The 12,431-nt window shown below is 46.3% G+C and overlaps 1 protein-coding gene across 1 annotated transcript; it reads right to left on the bottom strand.

Annotated features, from left to right (window-relative positions):
- Window positions 1-1,578: 1,578 nt before the first annotated feature.
- Window positions 1,579-12,301, bottom strand: RSL1D1 (ribosomal L1 domain containing 1). The gene is made up of 9 exons (XM_037507590.2): window positions 12,171-12,301; window positions 11,021-11,160; window positions 9,186-9,324; window positions 8,539-8,687; window positions 8,347-8,448; window positions 7,025-7,118; window positions 6,817-6,942; window positions 4,725-5,003; window positions 1,579-2,981 (listed from the first exon to the last, which is right to left on the bottom strand). The coding sequence occupies exons 1-9, from the start codon at window positions 12,267-12,269 to the stop codon at window positions 2,658-2,660; spliced, it is 1,452 nt and encodes a 483-aa protein (XP_037363487.1). The 5' UTR covers window positions 12,270-12,301; the 3' UTR covers window positions 1,579-2,657.
- Window positions 12,302-12,431: the final 130 nt, after the last annotated feature.

The raw sequence follows: 12,431 nt of genomic DNA, 5'->3' as shown, positions 1-12,431 counted from the left end.
CAAAATGCGCAATCATGAGCCTCCCTGGTGGCGCAAAAGGTTAAGTGTCAGCACTATGAAGATATTAGCAGCCTCTGCGGCACGAATTTCAATCCCCGGAGGTGACTCACATGGTGGAGGTGACTCACATGGCACAGCAGACCTCTCCTGTCTCCCCGCTGCTCCCCTCAGGAGTGGATTTCAGTAGATCTGCCTGTTCTGCTCCCCACTCTGCCTCTGGGGAATCCTCTCACCACCCCCACCCCCACCCCATCTCTGGCCTACAACCTAGCTCTTGTATGCATAAAAAAAAAAAAAAAAAAAAAAAAAGTTCCCTAACCCGCAGACCCATCTCATTACAAACTACTGCCCCCTCTACTAACATTCTGAGGATGAGTTCAAGTTCAAAGCTCTCAATGTTTTATGCATTTGTTCTCCAAGCTTAGACCTACACTTGAAAGTTTATAGGAACTTAATGGCCACAGGATGTGAGGATATATGGATGTCTGAATGGATGAAATGAAAGCTGGTGGGTGAATGGCTGAGTTCCACACAATTTTTGGGACTGTCAATCATTGTCTTTTAGAAGGCTGAGACATCTTTTAAGGACTTGATTTTTTTCTGTAACTTTGATTAAATTCTCTTGAGATATAAAAGCAAGTGTTAATCCATTGAAGATAGTGCAGGACTAAGACACAGAACCTCTGAAATATAAATACCTCTTTTACCATTTTCTCTCAAGGACCATTATACAATGATCACTGGATCCAATATTTTGTGATTCTTTATGTGGCACTAATTTAAGATCCAAGCAGGGACAGGGGACTTCTGATGGTTCATGAAGTCCGTCAAGGACTCTTGGTGTTGTGAATAACATTAAGTGTAGGCAGAAGAAATAGCAATTTAAAGCTAAATAAGCGGTGCAGAACCTTCAAATATTTCATTAAATGGCATAAGACTTCTTTGCTCTTAACATCCTTAAATTTGATTGTAAAAGGGGGGCCTCCCTGGTGGCACAAGGGTTTAAGACACAACCTATGAAGCGATCCGCAGCGACTGCAGCATGAGTTTGACCCCCGGCCAGGGAGCTACACACACGGCACAGCAGACCTCTCCTGTCTTGCCCGCTGCTCCCCTCAGCAGTGTATTTCAGTCAATCCATCTGTTCTGTTCCCCACTCTGTCTCTGGTGAATCCTCTCATCCCCCACACCTCTGGCCTGTACCCCAGCTCTTATATGCATAAATAAATCTTTAAAAAAAGTAAAAGGGGCTTTGAGACAATGACTTAGCATCATACAGCATGATCTTTAGTAAAAAGTTTACTAGCTTAAGATCATAGGTACTATCTTAAATATATTCAAGGTACTTAAAAAAATATTATAATTTTCATGCTCATAGCAGTTGTATAGACACTGAAATTCCAGTATTTCTTCAAAACACAAATGCTGCATTTGAGTTTATCCTGCCAGATCTGGGTTTTGTTCATGAAATCTCCAGGGGCTGGAGGCTGGACCCAGAAACCCTGTACTGTCTCCACCCACCCACCCACCAGCCACACCCCTGCACCATTCAGCAGGGGCTTAAGGACAGGTCAGTCACATGGTGGCACTGCAAAATCTTTATTTGGCAAGATTAGGATTAGAAAACCCCATGTCCAGGCCCTGAGAGTTGTCAAGTAGAGAATGACTACATGGTTGTCTGTCCTCTGTAAAACAAGAGACCTAAAGCTTCCCTTTTAAGGGAAGTCGGACCACCTTCCTGCAGAACATAATTCCTGTGGAAAACACATCAATTAAACCCTTATAACACTTCAAATATGTATTTATTTTTAAATGTCCAAGGAGACACAATTATAAATTACCACGAGAGACCTTCATAATTTAAAGTTAATGGTTTTATTTGTGCCACTAAAAAGCAAAGCCGTCTCAACTCTTCCCAGGTGAGCAGACCAAAGGGTCATTCCCCATGTTTCTGATGCACATGACCTCGGAAAGCAAGCCTCACCTCGGCCTTTCCTGCCCTTACTAGGAATGCAGTACCCAGTCTGAACCCAGTGATAGTCATTCTTGACAATCACCAAAGCGCCCTTAAGCCCACTCTGCTGCTGGTGCAGGGAGCCTGTGATGGCGCACTGACAAGCTGTGGGGATGTCTGTACAACCCAGAGTAATGAACCCTGTGCAAATAAATGGTTAACATTATTTTTGTAACCACATACGGTGACAGATGTTAACTACACTCACTGTGGTAACTGTCTTGCATTATATACAGTGAATCATTATGTTGTACACCTGAAATGACTGTCAATCATACCTCAATTTAAAAAAATCAGAAAAGATGAAGTCACATCATTGACATTCAAGTAAAGCCAATATGAAATGCCAAAGGTATACTCAATAGTAAATGTTCTATTTTAATAATAAGTACAACCACAGAGAAACACTGTGTATTTCCCCTCTATTATATTAAATACACAGAAGAGCAATTAAAAAATGGATTTACTTCAAACTACTGCTTCTCATACTCAGGAACACACACCAGAATGACTTGTTAGGTTTGAAAATAGGCTCAAGTCCAGGTCTCACGCAGAGGGGGCTGCAAGGGGGTCAAGACTTGGGTAATCCTAAAAGCTCCTCAGGTAGCTCTTACGCGGCTTCCTCCTGGCGGAGTCACTGATTTCAGGCCGACTGCGGCACTTTGGGCTTTTTGGTAGATTGTTTGGGGGTTTGGGCTTTTTTGGCAGATTTATTAGGAGTAGTGAAGAATTTGGCCTCTGGCTTTTTGGGAGTCTGTCTTGGGTCTTTTTTCCCCATTGGAAGATTTCTTTCTTTCCCTGCTTCTTCCTTAATTCTTGGCTTCTTCCCTGGACCTTTACCCGGAGTTTTGGGCTCTTCAGCTTTTGGGGTGTCCGAAGCAGGGACAGCCTTTCTCTTTTTCCCTCGAGGTGTGTTGGGACCAGGACTCTTCTTTTGAGATTTCTTTCCTGTGTCCTGTTTTTGTATCTAAGAAAAAGATAAAGTCAGTCCAGGGAGGAAAACTGAAACCAAGTGACAACGTAACTCCCAGATTTAGTTTTTATTAGGTAACCCCCCAAAAGGTTCACCCCAGAATAAGCAAAGGAGGAAAGGCTTTTCCTTTTGCCTGGCAGACTCTCTGAAAGGCAGCTGAATTCCACGGGTGACTATTGAAAAAGACCCTGGTAGCCTCCGTGGTCCAAAGGAAACCCACCTCTCCCCATGGTGAGGGCAGGGATCAGGAAGACAGCAGGGGGTTCCCAAACTGTGTGTGTAAAAACCAACTGGGGTGTATGTTAGAGTGTGCCCTATTCATAATTTCATGAGTATTTCCTAATCACTATAAATTCTAAACATTATTTTGAGTAACTTTATACAAATCACTGCAAGGACACATCCCTTCCCCACTTTGGCTTCACTACGAATAACGAAGCTTTCACACGCTACATACCTGACCCTACTTCCGAGGCGGGCTCAAAGGTCACCAACATGCCCGCCACTTTTGACCCACATCAACGCCAGCTTCGCCTCCCACCCAAATGGCCAACACACTCCCTGTGTCTCACAGGGACACAGCTCATGATCAGTATGCTGATCTTTTGTTCATTTCAAACATTAAGAACCTTAATAACATTTGGGGGGGATACTAGGTAGATGGAAAATGTCACTGAAGATTTTAAGGGGAACTGGTAAGATAAAGCAAAAAATAGGTAAAGTATAAAACCCAGGACTCCCAGGGCACCTGCACCCAGAGGGGCCTGAGTCCTCAATACAAGGTGAGGCAACCCTCTAGCCTCCTAGGAACCTACACCCCCTCACTTTCAAGGTGGATGACAGGAATGACACAATGAAAGAGGGCCTCCCCGGTGGCGCAGTGGTTGAGCGCTGGGTTGCGAAGCTGCCCGCAGCCTATGCAGCGCCGGTTTGATCCCCGGCTGCTCCCCGGCCACCGGAGGAGGGTCCCACATGGCGCGCAGACCCCTCCTGCCGCCCGCTGCTCCCCTCAGCAGTGTACTTCGGTCCCTCTGCCTGCTCTGCTCCCCGCTCTGGCTCTGGTGAATTCTCTCACCCTCCCGCACTTCTGACTGTACCCAGTGCTCGCATAAATAAACAAACAAACAAATAAATAAATCTTAAAAAAAAAATAACTATTAAAGAACTAAAAACTTGGTTCCTTTAAATCACCTCCCTCAAAAGCCATGAAGCCAAATTTCTGTGAGGAACCACTAAGGGCTGGGTGTTGGGAAGGCTTCAGAGGCAGGATCCAGTAGCCAGCAGGGGCCCCAAGGGCCTGCTATGTTTTCTCAGACTGACTAGATGACAGATCCAGGACTCGCCTCAGAAACTGAACCATGGCCCAGTCGTCCACCCTGGCCCTTTCAAAAGGACAGGCCCTGTTTCCCAGCATGATGACTCTGGTCAAGTCTCCCTCCCCCAAGTCCCAAGGCATATAAAAGGCTGTGTTTACTCGCTGTCACTTCAACACTTAAAGGGGGGGTGGGTATTGATGCTGTCTTCAGGGCTGGGGTTGACTGGAGCATTTTTCATCGATTATGTCAAAATCTTTATTACAAAAGGTTTCAATTCAATCAGATTTATGCAAACAATGCCGCCCCCTCCAGCCCCTGCCCTGCCCCCTCGCCCACCTCTGCTGTGCCTGCCAGACACAGTGGCCCCTGTATCAACCCGCTGTCAGAACTAAGTATCAGAACTAAGTATTAGTAAACATACCTGCCCATTTTCTTTAGCAGGTGGTTTTCCAATTGGGACCAGTAATGGAATCTCATCTTCTGATTCGTCTTGCACTTTCACTACAGCCTTTCCTTTACCCTTCTTTTTCTTGTCATGCTTTGGGGTCTCTGCCTTCTGGGGCTTAGGGCCCTTCGCCGGAGTACCATTGGTTTTAGGGGTCACCTCAGCTTTAGTAAGGGCCGATGGAGCGGCAGCAGCCTCTTTCATAAGTCGCTTTTTTTGCAGATATTCTTTTCGCCTTTGTTGTTTTCTCGCTTCCTACCAAAAAACCAAACATAATTTGAGTAGGGGCTACATGGCATCAACCTGGCACTTGCAGTTCTGATCATCTGTATGCTCCCTGAAAGGGCCTTGATCTGTGAAGCCTCTGAGGAAACAAACCTGCCACTAGCACTCTCATCTCAGCTCCATTTTTTTAAAAAAGATGTATTTATTTATGCATACAAGAACTGGGGTTCAGGGGGTGAGACGCCAGAGACAGAGTGGGGAGCAGAACAGGCAAGACAGGAGAGGTCTGCTGCGCCATGTGGGTAGCTTGCTGGCCAGGGGATATTGAACTTGCACTGTAGAGGCTGTGGACACCTTCATAGTGCTGTGCTTAACCCCTTGTTCACCAGGGAGGCTCTCAACTCCATTTTGTCTGTGTCAAGGTTAAGGGCATTCTATGTGGTTAATTATCAATATTCAGAATCTGCCCATTTGGAGTAGTCATAGATTTTGTTCAAGTCGACCTCATTTACAGACAAATGAAGTATAGTCCTACACTGTCAAGTCTGTGACATGAATTACTTTTCAATAAAGCTATTATTAAAAACATAACAAAAAGGGTTGCAGCGGGTTGGATGCAGTGCTTTAAAGGTATCTGCAGTCTTTGGGCGCCAGTTTGATTGCTGGCCCACCACGGAGATTCCCACATGGCACAGCAGACCTCTCCTGTCGTGCCCACTGCTCCCCTCAGCAGTGTCTTCGCCCCGTCTGCCTGTTCTGTTCCCCACTCTATCTCTGGTGAATCCTCTCACCCTCCTGCACCTCTGGCCTGTACCCCAGCTCTTGAGTAAAAATAAATAAATCTTTATATAAAAACAAAACCTAACACCTAACAAAAAGCCCCAATCGTTCACAGGTTACAGGTGAAAGTTAAAGCCATGGCTGGTGCCACCACCAAGTCAGCTCCCACGATAGGCTCCGCTCAGCAGCAGCTGCTGTGCCCCCACAACGTGGTGACAGCAACCCAACTTTGTGTTGAGACTATTTGCTATTTTAACGGCCACGTGGGGAAGTGGGGAATAAGGATGAACAAGGAATTCAAATCCCTGTATTCCCACAGTGCTATCCGCATCAGCCACACTGGGATGCAGGCTCAGGACGTCATCAAAAACATCCTGGCTGTTGCCAAGGGGATTGCACAAAGAGGCCCCTAGTACATCCCCCAGGGTATAGGTGAACAGAAGCTATGGCGATGGTTTGCTTTGAGTCACCCAGGGAACCTCAAAACTCCTTTCCGTGGTCCTTGGCCGAGTGCCCCGAAGACAAAAATGTAAATCCTCCAAACAAAGAATTTTTCTTATCTCAAAATAATTCTACAATGAAATGACCATCCTGAGTCAAAGGCACCAAGGACAGAGGAACTGGCATGTGGAAACCCCCGGTAAACAGCAAGCTTCTGTAACTGCAGGACCGGTCACATGCACTGAAAGCAGAGAGAACAGGAAGGCGCTCCAAACCCAGTGAGGCATCTGTCGGCCCAAGGTAACCAACATTCTGCCTGTAAACAACAATACTTAATGAAAAGGTGCATCTCTACCCACTGCACAGGACCCTTCTAAGGTTAATCAGTCCTTTGAAAAAAATTAATGAAAATTAAAATCACTGGTATGCCCCCCCCCCGCCCCCAAAAGTTGACACGTCGCTTGGCTTCTGTGCAGGACCTGCACCAGTCCCTATCTTCACTAACTGAAGGAAATCTGAAGAGGAGTTTTGCTTTTACGACAGGAATGGGAGCCTAGTTCTCTCTTCTCAGGGCTAAGTTTACATCTTTAATTAAGCACACCCAGTATTTAAGTCTACTCACCTTTTTCTTTTGGCTAGGAGTGCGTACTCCTTTGGCTTCACCCTGAACGCTGACAAACGAAGAAAAGATGGGAAGAGAAACCGACCTTTCAGTTTTCACATACAAGAGTTTGACGCTCTCCCACTTCTGAAACAAAGAAGAATAACATGATCACGCGTGCTCTTTTTCTTTTAAATGAATTACCAATGACGCTGCTGCAAGACTGTACCTCCGGCAACTTCTGTGCAAGCCCCTTGGCGACAGCAAGGATGTTTTTGATGACATGCTGAGCCGGCATCCCAGTGTGGCCGATGCGGATAGCGCTGCAGTCAAAACAATCAGACGAGAAGATTTATAAGAACACTTCATAGCAATGCACAAGCGGGTGTAGGGATGTAAAAAACACACATGCACAATCCGAAAGAGTTTCTAAAACATCAAAATCTTTGGGCCGTGAATGTACTTTATTAATTGTCTTTTGCCTTTTTTTTTTTTTAAAGATTTATTTATTTATTCATACAAGCACAGTCAGAAACATGGGAGGGTGAGAGAATTCACCATAGCCAGAGCGGGGTGCAGAACAGGCAGACTGATGAAATACACTGCTGAGGGGAGCAGCAGGCAAGACAGGAGAGGTCTGCCGCGCCATGTGGGACTCTCACCATGGCTGGGGATCGAACTGGCACTGAAGAGGCTGCGGGCAACTTCGCAGCCCAGCGCTCAACCGCTGCGCCACTGGGGAGGCCCTATTAATTGATTTTCTTACAAGGTTATTCTCAATAGATGTGAAAGGAGGATGATCATTTTTCGTGTTTCAGACTGCCCTTCTTCTGAACCGGGTCATATCATTAAGAGGTAAGCCAGGAGGGTCAGCAAGCCAGGCAGGGGGAGTTTGACCTCTGTGTAATAAACAGGCCACCGCCAAGTCAGCTCTCAAGCTCTTCTGAGGGTAATTACTCCCAAATGTGGTTCAGAAAGGAACTGCCCCCAAGAGGAGTGCTTGCCACTGTCTCTCAGCATTCCACTGCTCTGACCCAGCTGCCATCTAAAACAAACATTCACCTTCTGGCCAAGAGGAAGCATGGAAGTGCCCATTGCTCAGCCAGTGGATCCATTTGCCCTTGTCAGCCCCCTGCCTTCCTGCCATGGGAGCCAAAATGCAGGGTGACCGTTGGCTAGGCAGTCTCAAAATGAGACTAGTGGGGGCGGGTGGAGGGCTCTGACCACTGCGTGCCCTTAGCCACCTGCCCACAAACACACCCTTGGCTTCCCATATGGAAAAATGGCAAGTGGGGAGTGGGAGAGAGGGATATAGAGCAAAAGAGGAAAAACAGTGGGGGAAGAAGGTAGAGAGGGAACAGGGGTGGACTTCTGCACAGGACAGTATATAGACCATTCCCATCACTATACAAGTTCTACTAGACAGCTCCGATCTAGAAAACTGACGTCTAAAGAACAGAGCATGGTTTGAACAGAATGATCTATCTTTGTTAACATGACCTTATAGAAAAGTTTCTAAAACCATTATTAAATATAAGATTATCCACCCACCTGCAAGAACCACTTTTAGAGATGTTTAGGACAGTTCCACCAATAGATTCATTGATCTCTTTGGATAAATTCTTGGCCAGCAGGTTTACAGGTACTGGAAATCTGCAACACCACACAGACGCTTATATAGCACAGTGTGAAACACCAATAAATGTCACACTACTTATAACTAGTCATTACAAAGTAACATACTTCTTCCTGTGATAGAAATGTCTCCCCAGGTGTGTGGGTAGAAGCCGCCTAATTCTCGCATCAGTGAGGAAGAAGTCAAAACTAGCCAAGAGGCGGCGCTTGGCTTCATAGGCTTTATACTCTGTTTTTAAGGTTCGAAAGGGAATGATCTAGAAGAGGAAGTAAAAACACAAACATTAGAATCCAAACAAGATTAAAATACCTGAGCAACAACCTCTATTCAGATTTTGCAATGTCCTAGAGTTTAGCAATTACATGACTGCCTAGACCGTGCTCGGCACGAGGCTCAACGCTGGGGATACCGAGACAAGAGAGATGAGACCCAGCCGGAGAAACTACGCCAAGGACTACAAGACAGGGCGCGGAGTGCCCAGTTAAACCCAGAGGCGTGGAGCAGCCTTTTGTAAAATCTTCAAGATCTAAAAGTTACTGATGTACATACTGAACTTTTAGGTCAACAGAACTGAAGAGCTCATCCATAAGGAAGGTAGAGTGTGCCCTACTGAGCAAATGAGAAGTGAATTAAAAAAAGAAAATTTAAGCTTAAGCAACTAGGAGAAATACCAGGGAACACAGGAATGTACTACTTATTACTTCAAGTGAGTCACATCTTTGAACTGTCTTGAAAATAGTAACCTGCTCTCTACCTGAGAAACGGTCTTAATTCCATGCTTGTTCAAAAGCTTCCTATAAAAACTTTCCGTTTTTTCAGGAGTTGAATCGGGTTCATCCTTGGTAAATAAGCAAACATCTGCTAAATCTGATCGAATACCATGAGGCAAAGACCTGCAAAACACAAGAGATGGAAACAAGGAAAAAAGCATTGAAGACAAAATGTGTGTTTATAATCCTCAGAACACACAATAAATTCACTGTCGGTTCAATGAACTTCACTCATGCTATTTAAACCAAGTACTCTGAGAACACTTAAAAATACGTCTAATTTTCAATGGTGCAAAGAAGAGACTTAAGAGTCAAGTTAAGTCACCACAAATATCGTTAGGCTAGTGTCACTATTTAGGATACAAAAGTTAATATTTAATCAAAGACCCCCAAATAGTGCACGCATAATTTTTATTTTGTAAGTTGTAATATATGTGTACATACTAGACTGTGCCATAACCATCTAGTTTCAACGCAACTGGAGTTTAGAACTTTAAGTCATAGCAAACTCTGGACTCTATCAACCTGTTAAGAGATGAGACCAACAAATATACGGTGACTATTATGTAGAGTTTCAAAAAGGAAAAAAAGATTTAACTCATTTGCTAGAGAAATGCCCGGTTCGAGGCTCAATGGAAAACAGTCCTCAGTTGAGCAGAGAGGGCAGTGTAACTCCCCAAATGAGAAGGTAAGAGTGCAGAGCCAGAAAGTGCCAGATATCAACAAGAGGCAGGAAAATATCCCAGAAAACGGGAGGGAGGAGGAAACCTGCCCAAGCAGAGGTGTGGAAGCAAAACTGCATGCGGGATACACAGTCATCTCTGAAGTTATATGGCTGGGGCAGGTGTGCACAATCAGTTGTGAGAAAGGTCTTTCGAACCATTCTCACTCCCACCCCCCTTGGGCAACAGAAAAGAAACAAACTCCCCTACAAACAGCTCTCTTTTGAAGATTAAGTGTTTTGACACTCAGGAACTGAGAGACTCCAGAGAGGCAAGATTGCCGGAAAGAAAAGCCAAGCTAACTGGAATCATTTTTTAAATATAACTAAGCCCCAAATATTCAAATATTACACAGGATCTACTTATATTAAAAAAATCACTTTTATTTTTCATCTGCCAAATCTGGTAACTATACGAGAGGGCATCTCAGACTTAAGGTTTCGGGCAATAAGGAAACATAACTGCCAATTTTTCATAAAGCATTCTTTCACTTTTCAATAATTTATTTTATTATTTTTTTTTTTTAATAGAGGCATGCTTTATTTATTTATTTGTTTTTTTTGTTTATACATGCACTGGGTACAGTCAGAAGCGCGGGAGGGTGAGAGAATTCACCAGAGCCAGAGCGGGGAGCAGAGCAGGCAGAAGGACCGAAGTACACTGCTGAGGGGAGCAGCGGGCAGCAGGAGAGGTCTGCGCGCCATGTGGGACCCTCCTCCGGTGGCCGGGGAGCAGCCGGGGATCGAACCAGGGCAGCTTCGCAACCCAGCGCTCAACCGCTGCGCCACTGGGGAGGCCCTCACTTTTCAATAATTTATAAAGCACAAGTCTTGAGGAATTTGGAACTAATTTGGCAAGGACAGCGATCAGATTCAATGAAAATACAAAGGCTGAGTGACTTATTCTACCTTTCTTCTCCAAAACCAGGTTTTTGGATTCAAAACTGCTTAGGTTAATTTTAAGCACTCCCGATGGCTTTTTAAAGCATGTATATTTATTTCCATTCGAGATTTTACTGGCACATTCTTCCATCAGAACTAAGTTACACAGAATGACTCAGCAGAGAAAAACAGCAAAGACAGAAGCTCAGAACTTACAATCTGACCCTCAGTTCTTTACTTGGAATTTTCCATAAGACCACCATTAAAAAGAAATTTTCATTCTCATTCAGAAGCAATCCATTAGCATTCTTCCTGGACTTGGTGTGTGTCAACAGAACTTCCACCGCCTTTTTAATCTGCAGGGTAGAGATACACAAGTCAGTCCAACCTCAACCTAATTTCGCATTTGCTCCTCCCAACACCTTCTTTCCGTTTAATTTTTTTTTTTGCTATTTTTTGCCACTTTTATTTATTTATTTTTAAAATAAATTTTATTTTTATATTCCCCATACAATTGCAACCCCCTTATTTTGACCCCAATCCCTCCCCTCCCCGCTCCCCACCCTCCATAGAGTGTCTCTGCTTCATAGTTTTTTGTTGATTTTGATTTTTTTCTTTCTTATAGTTATTCATTTTTCTGGTCCCTAATTTAGGTTTTCTAGATTCCTGCTATGAGTGAGACCATCCGGTATTTTTCTTTTTCTTTCTGGCTTATTTCGCTGAGCAGGATCCCTTCCAGCTCCATCCATGTTGCTGCAAATTGCATGGGGTTATCTTTTTTGAATGCTGAGTAATATTCCATGCCGTTTAATTTCTTAACGGGCAACCTCCACCACCCTATCAGAACCCTGCAATTCGCAATTCGGGTCATCAGAAGCTGCTTTCTGGAACCCTCTTCGTCCACCGAAAAGCGTCTCTACATAAAACACTGGTCTCGATGGCAACGTGCTGGCCTCGCGCGCAACCACCACAGCGGAAACCCCAGGAAAAGCGCAATCCACGAGGCGAGTAACCGGCGTTTACGGCTCCCGGACCGAGCGGGGGGCGTCCCGCACCCCCCTGACCCCCGGAGGGCCGCAGCGCCCACGCGGGGATCACAGGAGCCTGCAAATAAGGCGACTTCGCCAGCACCCAAAGGCACCCCAAGTTACGGCTGCAGCCCGCTGCAAGCGTCAGGCCGCAGGCCTGCGGGAAGCGGGCGCCTACGGCCGGCGGCAGCAGCCGGCGGCCTGCGCTCCCCCGCAGGGGACCCCCCCAAAGCCCGGGGCGCCCACTGAGGCGCGGGGCCCACACCCGGGCCGGGCCGCGCACCCCGCGCCTCCCCGGGCCGCGGCCCCCCGCTTCCCAAGCCGCAAGGGCCACCCACCTGCTCTTCGTCCAGCTGCTCCAGCGCCGTCGGGGCCTCTGGAGTCGACGCTGCGGCTGCGGTTGAGGCGGCGGGAGCGGTCGAGGCCGCGGCCTCCATGTCGCCCTCACCTCGTGCACACGCGCGTGCCGAGCCCCGCAGCTGGAGGCCTGTGCGCACGCGCAGCCGCGGCCGGAAGTCGGGCGGCGGCGCTACGTCACTTCCTGGCGGACGGGGCGGGGCGCGGCGCCCTGGCGCTTTGGCGCGCGCAGACGAACTGCT

Source organism: Talpa occidentalis, unplaced genomic scaffold, assembly GCF_014898055.3.
Source record: "Talpa occidentalis isolate TD23 unplaced genomic scaffold, MPIMG_talOcc4v2.1 talOcc4.12, whole genome shotgun sequence".
NCBI classification, from domain to species: Eukaryota; Metazoa; Chordata; class Mammalia; order Eulipotyphla; family Talpidae; genus Talpa; species Talpa occidentalis.
This window is presented reverse-complemented; position numbering and strand designations above follow the sequence as displayed.